At 40.5% G+C, this 12,368-nt stretch overlaps 1 protein-coding gene across 6 annotated transcripts in view; it reads right to left on the bottom strand.

The window, feature by feature from the left end:
• Window positions 1-12,368, bottom strand: part of akap9 (A kinase (PRKA) anchor protein 9) — a 49,234-nt gene that overhangs the window by 28,227 nt on the left and 8,639 nt on the right. For 5 of the 6 annotated variants that reach the window (XM_018750274.2, XM_018750272.2, XM_018750270.2 and 2 more), the window contains exons 4-16: window positions 12,174-12,233; window positions 11,526-11,696; window positions 10,586-10,741; window positions 10,156-10,332; window positions 7,493-10,039; window positions 5,101-5,314; window positions 4,333-4,412; window positions 3,874-4,015; window positions 3,657-3,754; window positions 2,782-2,893; window positions 2,265-2,496; window positions 893-950; window positions 18-305 (exon numbers count right to left, since the gene is read on the bottom strand). In XM_018750274.2, the coding sequence (XP_018605790.2) occupies window positions 18-305; window positions 893-950; window positions 2,265-2,496; window positions 2,782-2,893; window positions 3,657-3,754; window positions 3,874-4,015; window positions 4,333-4,412; window positions 5,101-5,314; window positions 7,493-10,039; window positions 10,156-10,332; window positions 10,586-10,741; window positions 11,526-11,696; window positions 12,174-12,233 (4,335 nt within the window). The remainder of the gene's footprint in view (window positions 1-17; window positions 306-892; window positions 951-2,264; window positions 2,497-2,781; window positions 2,894-3,656; window positions 3,755-3,873; window positions 4,016-4,332; window positions 4,413-5,100; window positions 5,315-7,492; window positions 10,040-10,155; window positions 10,333-10,585; window positions 10,742-11,525; window positions 11,697-12,173; window positions 12,234-12,368) is intronic. The other variant, XM_018750273.2, reaches the window with a different exon arrangement.

Raw genomic sequence — 12,368 nt, 5'->3', positions numbered from 1 at the left:
AGAAGACAGAAATTTACCTTAGCTATTTCCTCCTGCAACTGCTCCTGATGCTGCCTCTCCAGGGATGGGATGAGTGTGACGGGGTCCTGACTCTTGACTTGCGCTTGGGTAGGCGTGGCGTCCTGCGGCTGGCGGCTCTGCTGCTCCAGTACCCTCTGCAGCTCGGCACGATGCTGCTCCTTCAGCGCCGACACCTCCTGGACATACTTTTCATACAAGGCCCTCCTCAGAGTCTGCAGCTGCTGGGTCAGGCACATAGACTTGGTGGGGAGCCCCAGGTCCTCTTCCAGGTCCACATCTTCCAGCTGGGGGGGTGAGGGGAGAAGGCCAACATTCAGCACATTCACCCACGGTCTCTTAAGACCTATTCACTAAGCAGATCATGAAAAGACAAACGGATTTGACTCCTGGCCTCTCGGAAGCTGAGTCGCTGATGCAGAAAGCCTATTTCCCTCACACTGGGCTCCTGTTGGGGAGAGGGAGGGACGGGGGGGTGGGCTATCCCTGCGAGTCTGGCTTTTCTACCTCTTTTTCAACTTGCTCCTCCCAAGACACACGGAGTGCAAGCATCTTAAAAAGCCCAAATCCCTCACATGAAGAGGAAAGGTCTCTGGGCCAGGCTGGACCCAACATGCATGTGGACATTACGTAACTCTCGCCTCGTTGCTCCCATGAAATTGGTATACCAGCGCAGATCTGGGGCAGGTCTTGCCACAGGCAGTATTCTGCCTCAGCGAGGCTGTGTGTGGAGTCAGTTGATTTAAATAAGAGCTCAATTTCAACCACAGAAACAGGACAATGTCCAAAGTGGCTTTTTTTTTTTATAAAAAAACTCAGTACTGGGAGGAACCATGGCATAAATGCTCTGTTGAAAGAAAATACAAAAACAAACCTTAATATCTTCACTATCCTCCTTCTCTCCACCTGACTGGTATGTTTCTCCTGGAATGCTAAGATACAAATAAGAACCCGGTTATAAACAATATAAATGCTATAACAAAAGGCCTGTTGCTTTGTCTTATAGCATGAAAACTCCATCTGCACATTATATAAAAACTTTATACACAGTCCATGTTTACAGTCCAAATAAATTCCCCCGAGGAAATATCTTTACATAACCATACTACAATCTTTTTTTTGTCAGCAAGTTGATACTTCAGCATGAAAATACCCAATTTCCTTTACAATCACTGAATGTGATAACATTTGAGCAATCATTCACCCTCGTTCCCGAGGATTCACTGGTGATTTTTTTAAACAGCAGATGGCGTTACAGCTTTCAGTCTGCCATTAAGAATTCAGGAATTGTATTGTTATATACAGAGTGCGTTTTTAAGAAAAAGGGTGGGTTTTCTTTTTTTTTTTTTTTTTTAAACATTACTTGAGGCCATTTCTGTGAGAAGACAGATTCATGTGAGGGGTGTGCTTTCACGAAGCGAATTAAGGTCACACTTGAGACTCTGACTACCTAATTATTTCCGGCTTGTCAGGTTTCTGCCCTTTCTCTTAACAACAAAGAATGTAATAAATGACTTTACCCATCACAAAAATTTGTTATTTCTTCATAATATTTGAATTACAAAAGGAATGTTCCACCTTCTATAAGAGTTAAGATGAATGCCTTTTAATTGCATTCAACATTCACTATGATGAGTACATTTGATTTTGTAAAATATTTAGTATAGAGGAGTTATATACAGAATTACTACAATCTCTCACTGCATGAATACTACTTTACATTTTATAAAGCACAGTTTTGATTTTTAAACAAAATAAGTTTGCCTTAAGACATATGGAACGGTGAAGTGATTCATAAACAAATGTGCTGCATGATCTACATTCTGCACAGACTTTAGAAAACATCTGTATGAAAAATGCTTCAGATTCTTACTGCCACCAATGGCAAGTGTTGTGGTTGGAATCCAATGAGTAACAAAGCTGCAATGGCTCTTTCCACTGTGCTGAATGACGGAGACCCTGCTAGCACCTCTCACATCGCTGCCTGTAGGCTGCGTTCTCCGCCAACCAGCAACAGAAACCTTGACACCAATTCCATGTTTCCTTTATCAGCTATTGTATTCTAAAACACTGCCACCCTTGTTTTAGTTTTCACAGCCAACACGGCTACACAAGATGCTTTTCCTCCCATTTTGTGAATGACTGATATGCCTTGAAGGAAACTCCAGTGGCCTGTCCTGGGTTTAATGAATAGAGTTCTAAGCTTCAGAAGAATCTGTTATGTGAGACTTCGCTCCATGCCCTACCGTCCATGTGCTTCTGAACCCGTCAGCTCCTGGAGCCTCTGCTGGAGGAGGACCAGCTCAGTGGTGTACCGCTCCTCTGTCTCCTTGGCCTGCTGTTGGTAGTAGGCCCGCAAGCGCTCAATTTCCTGGCCGTGCTGTAGCTCCAGCTGTGCTTGTCGTCCATGGAGTTCTGCTCTGAGTTTTGCCACCTCCTCCAGGTGCACTGACTGTGCCTTTGGATGGATCTCTGGGTCTGTTGTTCCACCAGGATAGAGCAACAGAGCTAACCTCAGTTCTACTCATATTCATGTCAGATTTCAAAGAAATATGAAAAAAGACATAGGACAACTTTTTGTTATAATGAAAATGGTGTATCAAAAAATGGGAAACACTTAAGATGTTGCAATATACAGTACATTTTAAAAAGATAAGCGTACATAGCATGAATCTATCTCTGAATATTTAAGAAATGGGGGAGTATGACAAATTCCCAGAGAACAGTAAGGATACTAAATGAGATAGTGAAACACAGAATCACCATTGCAGCTCTGTGACTGGACCAAGAAGCTGTCAATCTGCAGACGTAGCCTGGCAACTTCCTCCTCACTGCTGTGCTTCAGCTCATCAAAAGCCATCTGCAGCACCTTAATCTACAAATGCAACAAGTGGTTAATCACCTGTATCAAAATGGCTACCACCTCACTATAAATCAAAAATACAGTATTTTTGGTACCGTAGCCTATCCCAAAGTCATAGTCCATGAGGCTAGTTACACAATGGATGGGACTCCAACCTATCACAGATCAATCATACACACTCATTCATTTGCATACTCACACACTATAACCATTTGAAAGTCACAAATTCACTTGAGAAGCTTGTCTTTGGATGGAAGGAGGAAACCCATGGATCACAAGTTGAACATGCAAACTCTACGTATACTGAGCAGATTTGAACCCTATTCTGAAAACACAGCAGCTGTGAGGCACCAGTGCTAGTCCCTGCCCTGACATGGCTTCAAAACAGTTGGGGGGGGTCTTTTCAGTCACCATCCAGAATTAACTTGGCAGCAATAAAGGTCTAATTCTTGATATAAAACTGCAGTAAAATTCCCCTTTAAAGAGCATTTGGCCTCTGTCAAAGATTCCTGGTATGACCTTGTCTACTATAAACTGTGAGTAAATGATTTAAGGGCAACAACTCAACTCAGGGACACAAAAGGTAAGTAAACTGCTGTCCCTAACCATAAAACTGAACAGTATTTAACTTCACAAAGTCCATTCACACTACCACAAATGCGGCACTCACATTCATCATGTTTTTGGATGTAATCAGCACATCATGTAATGAAGTCTTAGATGCTAAAAACCATTCAGAATAACAGCATAAACTGCATTTAAAGGTTTTCCTTACTTTGTTTCCATCACTCTTCAGGGCTGACTGAAGTTCTAAAAGGCGGCTATATTCGTGAACAATCTGATCCTTTAAAAGTTGAAGCTCTGTGTAAAGCTCTAATAGAGGGGAAAAAAAGAGATTTTTTTTGTTAATTTTTACAAATGAACTTAGTACTAATAGCTTGAATGACTTGAAACCTATGGAAAATAATTTAAAAAAAAAAAAAAAAACGTACTATTCGCAGCATGACGCAATGAACCAGAACTCTTGTCCTCTATTTCAGTGACATCATGACAGACCTCAGAACTTGTTGGCTTTTCAACCTGTTTATAAGACAGCTGCTCCCAAGACTCCTGCCCAAGAACTCTTGCAAATGACTGCAAGAAATTTATTAAAAGAATTTTAAAAAAAAAAAAAAAACTTTGAAAGAAATGTTCCTGGCATGCATCGCAAGTATTCAATCTGAAGTTTAATTACCTTTTAGCATCTGCCAGACAAGGCTAGGTATAAGGAAAACTCTACTTGGATCGAACAACAGTGTTGGTATCAAACACGAAATAAATAAATGTTAAAAGGTACACAAAGCAGTTGTATAGAAGAACTGCCTGACCCCTGATCTGAGTCAAGCACTATTCTTTAATCTTGTAGTATGCACTTCTTGTTTTAGGAGTAACATTAAGTATTTATGCAATACCTGAAAAAGCTGATTGCATTCTCCAGATATCATATGAATCAAGTTTTGGTATGTCAAGGACCTGGGCACATTTTCACTATCTAGAAAGGTCAAAAAGAACAGATCAGCCAACACAGAAGAACATTCCAAAATAGAGCATTTTAGTCTGCAGAAACAAATGATTAATCTAAAGAAAAAAATGTCCACGCTATGACCTAACAAGGCCTAAAGCAACCCCTTTCTGTTGTCATTAGCAACCTGTAGCATATTGATATGCATGTGGAACATTATTTCACAATGCTTGTTAATAATAATAATTATTATTAAAGTCAGAAATGTGAGTATTTCATTATTTATTTGTAATTCCTGATCAAAACATGCAATGTGAACAGGTTTAGGTTGAGGTCACTGGTTTTATTTAAACCAGGTGAAATGTTCTACGCAGATCTGGGAAAGCCCAAAAGATTAGTACCTAAATATGAATCCATGACCGTCACAATGTTACAGTGGAGTAAAAGTGCTCATCATACTGTCTTTAATTTTAGGTTGAATGTAGCACTATTGTAAACAAAGGTATTTTGTATATAAATCACATTTCACAAATTGTACAATAAACCTATAGAAACACAACAAAAATAAGGAAATGCTGACAGCAATGTAACACATAGGAACGAAAAACATCTACTCTTCAGTGTGTACATAAAAAAAAGCAGCAAAGAACGTGAAAATAGGTATTGCCATTAATGATGGATCAAAAATAGTGGAGCGCTTTGTGATGTGGCCCCTCACCTAAGCTGCGCTCTTTCAAGTCCTGCAGTTCCCGCTGGTGCTGTTCCTGCAGCTGTTGCAGTTCCTGGGAATGAGCAGTGCTAAGGTCCCGCTCCAGGCTGCGCAAGGCGGCTTCTTTCTCGGCCTGCAGGCTCTCTCTCTGTAGCTCAAGCTGCGCAGCAAAGATCTGCGAGAGGCTTATGTGCTGGGCCTCCATCTGCAACCTGAACTCATCCTGCAGGAAGAAGGGGGGGCAACACACACCTGTGTCTCAGAAGCGTATAGACGCTTCAGCACGGATAAAAGGAAAGTCTCTCGGCTTGAAACACAAATACACAAACTTCTGAGCAGTAAAACCTTTTCATGTTTTACTGTACATTCAGGCCAAATTAAAAAAGGTAATGATATAATTAACCAATAGTAAAACCAAAATGAGAAAAATTTCCAAGTACAACTTAAAGCACGACAAAAATCAAGGCCATAATCCTATTAATGCCTATTAAGGCCAGTGTTGTATAAATATCCTTAAGTTCCAAATATGATAGAATAATGGCAAATGGTTAATACCATTTCAGCCATTCAGCAAAAGAAATATTTTTTAAAGAAATCAACTACAATTATTCATAATAATCCATTAAGACGCAGCCCTGTGTAATACACAGTCACAATGTACCCAGTTCCACAAATCTTTAGAGTAACTGAAAGCACCTGGGATCTCGAAAAGAATGCATAATTGACCCATTTCATATAATTATGCCATTAATTGCTACTTAAAGCACAGCTAGCCAATCATGACACTCAACAATAAATCAGGCATAGCATCTGACTGGGTCATAGCATCAACCTCCCTTCCCATAAAGACGGAACCTATTTACTCTCTCCTCCACACACAGAAATTCTTTGAACATCTTGCTGGTTGCAGCCCCCCGGTGCTTAACAGGCATAGTCTGTTCTGTGAAATCACCCCATTGATGGGGGAATGCTATAAAGCGGTCTGAATACAATTATTCCTTATAGGGAGAAAAATTGCATGTTCACAGACCCACAAAGCTGCACCTAAATGTCAACTAAAATACAGACATTAAGAGCAATAAAATGTTATCATTTTTGGGACTTTTTTGCACAGCACCCTTTTATTTGCATTTGAAAACTATATAAGTAATTACTTATAGGTCTGGATCTAGTTTATCTAGTAATTACTTATAGGTCTGGATCTAGGCAGCTGGTACCATAGTGGTTAGAGCTCCTACCTTTGTACCCAAAGATTGCAAGTTCAAATCCCACTTCCAGTTTTAGTACCCCTGAGCAAGGTATTTACCCTAAATTGCTTCAGTAAATTACTCAGCTGTATAAGTGAGTAAATAATTGTAAGTTGCTTAATATTGTAAGTTACTTTTGAGAAAAGCGTCAGCTAAATGAATAAATGTAATAAAACAGATTGAAGCTGCTGACAATTCCTCCAATGCATTGATGTACCAGTAAAAATGGCCCATGTGACAGGCATAAATGTCAATATACTGAGCCAAGGCCTTGTTAAGTGAGCCAAAGGGTATCTATTTTTACATGCTGCTACATCAAATCTTTGTATGCTAAACATTGTGCAAACATGAGTATCCATATTAACATTACTTCAGGAAAACACCTGTTTTACACCTAGTTTTACAGGTAATATTGTGCTTCTTTTGGAGGAGTCTCCAAGAGCCCTCCATAAAGTACAGAAACACAGGAAGAAAATATAAATTCAAGACAAAATTAAATCTGAAATCAAATGGCTCTTTGTTTATAGCTCTTAATCTCTTTTTTAAAACATTTCTTCAATGTAACATCATTACATTCTGTGCAAAAAGACAAAAACAAAAAGAGAAATTATCCCTCTGCATATGTATTTTCTCAAGTGTGGCTCTCCTTCAGTCTCTTTGTCATGCTAAGTGCCATCAGTGGCCCTTTATCCATAATGATGTGCAAGACCAATGGGGTTGTACATGGAGATTTTTGTCATCTACATACTCTGGGTAATCAACAGATGGAAAGCTATCAAATGTCAGGAAGAAAGAGGTCTGTAGCAGCTAGCAGTGAGACTGTTTTGTGACATATGTGTAGGTGTTATGGACCATCCACTCTTCGCTTTCTCATTCTTTTCAAATTCATTGATATTAGTTCACACTTGACAGTGATTCTCTCATATTCTTATATGAAATTAAGCCATTGAACATTCAAAATAAGTGTACAATCCATCCTACTCATATTTATAAATTTTATGCCAAACTGTTAAATTAACATGATGACACAATTAAAATATTATGGACCTCTGAAAGAAGGCATAGTAATAAAATAAAACAGCATCAGAAACTGAATGGTAGTGTTTCGGAGCATTACAGATGTAAAAAAAAAAAAAAAAAAACCAACTGACTACCTGATTTATGGTGGCAATTTCCTCACTGTGCTTCACAGCAGACCTCGCATCTTCAGACTGTGGCACATGCAGCATCTTCAACCTCTCCTTCAAAGCCAGTATCTCCTGCTCTGCAGCGATCAGAGCCTTCTCTTTCTCCTCCAGCTCCATATGAAGGGAATGGCGGTGTGCTCCTTGTTCCACCAGTTGCTTTTCTCCAGCTGTCTGCAGCTGCTGCGTCAGCTGCTCCCTGTCTGATGGCCAAGCAGAAACGACAGGGGTCTCCTCAACAGGTGTCCCCCTGGGAGGCTCGGTCGGTGTCTGCAGCGCCTCACTGATCGCAGTGCTGTGTTGCTGCTGCCGAACGCTGCTGCGCGCTTCCATGGCGCTCTGCAGGGAAGACTGAAGTGTTGCTGCTTCCTTCTCCTCTGCTAAAGCAATCGAGTCGTAATGACCGCCAGCGGAGTGTCTAACACCTCCCGGAGCAGTGCAGGCAGCCGGGGCTGCAGACGACTCAACGCACTCTTGCTGCTGACTCACTGCTTCAACGGGCTTCCCTCGCTCCCTTATCAGACGCTCGTTCCTCGCCGCAATTTGCTGGTTATTCTCTCTTACCACCCTGAGCTCACCCTCCAGCAGTTCCACCTGATTCTCTTTCAAAGTCAATCGCTCAGAAACTTCAGATAATCTCAACAGAAGCCCATTCTTCTCCCGTTGCACAATTTCAAGTTTTTCCATGAGCTCAGTTTTGTCCTTTTCTATTAGTTCTACCCCGTCAATGAAATCTTCTTCCGTTCTGTCAGTTCTCCTCTCAACTTCATATGGCCCCCTGGAACTTTGCTTGCCTTCTTGCAGATTGCAAATCTGCATCTGAAGGTTGTTCACTTTTGCCTCATAGTCCATCGTTACCTTGAGTACCTTTTCCTCCAGTTCTGCCTTTACATTAACAAGACACGTGTACTCATCCTTAAGCTCCTGGTAGTTAACTTCAAAGTTTTTCTCTGCAAAAGAAAAAGTGTTCCTCTGCCTTTCAATTTCTTGTGTTACAGTAATTAGTTGCTTCTTCAGATGTTCATTCTCAATAGTGAGGGACTCAATTTTCCGATAACTTTCCTCAAGCATGTTGAGGGACTCCATTTCTTTTCTCATGGCCATGTTGGTTTCTTTAAGAACATTATTTTCAGATTCCAACTCCATCCTTTTCTTATGCCAGCAATCCTCTTTCTCCTTGGTCTCTTTCTCAAGATTTTTATTCAGTCTGAGTAGCTCTTGGTTTTCTTTTTCCAGTGTGCCTTTCTCTTTCCCTTCCTTTCTTAACTCCTCAATCTCTAGCTCAAGCTCCTTAAGTTGCACAGACAACTCATCTGATTTTGTGTTTCCCAGTGAGAGATTAAAATCATTCTTAAGCAAAGTGAGTTCATGTACCAGTGTGTCTCTTTCAGTAGCTATACTCTCCTTTTCATTGTTAACCACCTGAAACTGGACTTCTAGACTCTGCCGCAAGGTTTCAAGCTCTTTTTTGTGTTTTAAGGCCATGTCATCCTTGAGGTTCTCAACATTGAGCAGATTCTCCCTCTGCAAGTCCTCTCTCTGCTTAGTGAGCTCTTCCTCATGACTGAAAATAAGCTGTGTTCGCAATTTCTCCAGTTCTGACTCCAGTGACTCTGCCATCCTGTCCAACACTGCATCTTTCTCACGTTCAAGCATTTCAAGTTTGATCTTATAATTGGTCACTTCAGACTCATGTTTGGCCTCCAGCTCTTTGGTATTTTCCTCTGCAGCAGCCAATTGTGCCTGTAGGTCACTGATGGTATCGTGCAGTTTACCAGTCTCATTCAGTTTTTGCTCTTGATAAGATACGCTCTGTGATGCTTTTTCAACTTTGTCCCTTGCAGAACGGAGGTCTTGTACCAGATCTTCAATCTGACTTTGCAGATTAACTTTTTCTACTGATGCTTTCTGTAACTCCTGATCTGCCTTCTTTTTCCAAATTTCAGCCTCGTTTAGCTTTTGCTGCAGCTCGGTTATTTTCATATTTAGTATGTTTGCTTGATCCAAATCCCTCACTGGCTGACTTCTGAGTTTCTCCAATTCCAATCTATGAGATTCATTTAGTGTTTCCATTTCCTTCAAGTGCTGTATACGAAGTTCCTGCTTCATTTGAACTATTTGCTGCCCATACATCTCATCTAGTTCGGCTCGAAGTTGATCCATCTTTTTCTGTATGTCCAGCTCCATCCGTTGCACGAAATCACTTTCAGACTGACTTCCTTTATGACAGCGTTTCTGTAAGTCTTCCACTGTGGCCATTAGCTGCTGTATTTCACCAGATGACATCCTTTCTTTCTGTTTTGAAATGGACAGCTCGCTTCTACAGCTCTCCAGTTCCTGATTTTTCAAGGCAATTTGACCATTCAACTCCTTTAACAATTTCTCTGAATTCAAAAGCTTCTCTTTTAATGGCATAATTAAACTTTCCTCCTCTGCAATCTTCCTCTCTTGTTCTGCAACCAACAAGTCCTTTTCCTTCAGTTTTAGCGCATATGATTCTTCTTGTGTTTTTCCCAGCTTTTAAAAAAAAAAAAAAAAAAAAAAAAAAAGGTAAAACTTGTTACACACAAAGTGAATATACCCACTTCTCCCATTCTGAACTCTACTCATTTTTCGAGGTCCTGTAAACTCACCATTTCAATTTCTCTGAGTTGATTCTGAAGTTTGCTGATCTGCAGTAGCTGGTCCTTGCATTGTTCTTGGTAACCTTTCATCTGGACATCTCTTTCGTGGATCTGCTGCTTGGCATGAAGGAGGTCTGCTGCTGTGCTGCTGTGACTTGTGTTTCTCAGAGTTTCACCGGCTTGTAGCTGGAAAAGGTAACATGTTAGGCTGAGATTACAAAGAAAAAAGCGACAAAAAGTAATTTTGTTACTTTGATTACTATAGCTATTTTCTCTCAACATTCTAAACCATATGCATTCTGCTTCACAAAAAAAAAAATTCTAAAAAGCACAGCAGAAGGTCTTCTAAAAGGGAAGAAAATGTAACACCTATCAAGATGACTATCAATACAGAAGGAATCATACATTAACCGTAGTAATACTAAATATTCCAAAGTACCTGTTGAAACTGAATCTGCAGTTTCTGACTTTGCTCAGTCATTTCCAGGAACTCTCTCATGATCTCATCCTTCTCCTTGCGCGCCTGCTGCAGGTTGGTGGTAAGCTGAGTGATGATCCCATCACGCTGCTTTATTGCAGTTTCGAAGTCCTGGAGCTTTAGGAGAAGCAATAACATTTCCTTAAACTGCACCTGGGTCTGAAAAACTGTGGTTCAAGTGGAATAGATCTTTCACATTAAAAGTATGAGCATGTGTTCTGAATCTAAAAACAGATAAATTATTTTTTCTGAAGGTGGCGGCTGTATGCCCCACATCTACATCCATCATCTACACTATACAGACACAAAAGACTGTGCTTGACACTTCAAGAGAGCATTGTTTAAGACAATCGGATGCTTAAATGTTAGTTATTGGCCAGAATTCACCACTAAATGAATTCTTACTGAAGGACTAGAAAGTCAGCAGTATTTTGAAGATTAAAAAAAAAAAAAAACTTATAAACACTAGAATTTTACTTTTACAGCTGTCTGGAGTGTTGTTTGATGTTTATGACTCTATACAATCAATGACCTTGCTTGTAAAAATTTTAAAAACTGAACTCTTAACACTTCTCTGTGACAACGCTTTTGTTGTTATTCTCAAATATGCCATTATTTTGTTAGAGTGGATTTACTAAAAGCAAGAAAATACCAAAATCTTAAAGAAATAATCATCATTATCTCAGATGGATGAAAACACCAAACATACTTTTGTTGATGTAGCAACAAAGAACAAAAAGTTCTTCATTTTTAACAACAGCGTATTATCGGTTACACAAGACAGCCATCTTGTAGAAGAACATACAGCAAAACTCTACAAAATTATGCTCAGGCAAAGGGGATTGACATCGACTGATTGTGAATCCATTAGTGCAACGAGAAGCTGAGGTCACAAGGCTACCTGTTGAAGTCCTTCAGTCCCAAATCCAGCCCTTATTTCTTCCAGCTGCCGGCTCAGTTCCTCCACATCCTGCCTCTTTGCAGCCAACTCATCCTCCATAATCTGCAGTCGTGTTTGAGAGTGCTGCGCTTCGTGCTCTGAATGGGATCCAGGGAGCTGTAGGTCCTCCTCCTGAAAAGAAACTGCTGTAATTAGCAAGCCCCCACACAATGTAGGAGCGCGGCGCTAACAAAAGTTCCCTCTCTGAAAAGCGTTACCTGTGGCGGCTCAGCAGCCTTGGCACATTATGCTGCCTCTTCCCCCAAATCTTGCCTCCCTGCCTTGGCCCCTGATAGCTTTGCCTCTAGAATAATTTACACCTTTAAAATGTCAGGCAGCCTCTACCTCCACTATGACAATGGTGAGTATAGTTAAAGTATGCAGCCCTGCCATCCCTGGCCTTCAAATTTGAAATTCCAGAAGCTACAAGATTCAAGAAGCGAAAGTTTCAGAGAAACCGGTTAGTGCATTAGAGGGAAATACAGCTTATGAGGTACACTGCACAGGTCAGCAATGAAAACGTGAGTACAAGCAGCCTCAAAAAATAACAGCAAGTGGCGAGAGTAGCATTTTATTGAGCAAATAGTTTTATTGGTTGTTTTACTGTACCCAGATCAAATCCTTAGAGGGCTCCTTTGTAATCTCTGTCATCTCATGGCACCCATTTACCTGTTAATTCACAACACTGATTGTTACAGACATGTTACTATTAAGGCTGCTTCTGAACAAGTCATGCCTCAAACATTCTGTGAATGGATGGAACATTCCAGAAGGAAAAGCATTTTGAACGTTAAAGTTCAACAA

Source organism: Scleropages formosus, chromosome 23, assembly GCF_900964775.1.
Source record: "Scleropages formosus chromosome 23, fSclFor1.1, whole genome shotgun sequence".
Classification (NCBI taxonomy): Eukaryota; Metazoa; Chordata; class Actinopteri; order Osteoglossiformes; family Osteoglossidae; genus Scleropages; species Scleropages formosus.
The sequence above is the reverse complement of the archived record's forward strand: the minus strand, read 5'-3'. Positions and strand labels throughout refer to the sequence as shown.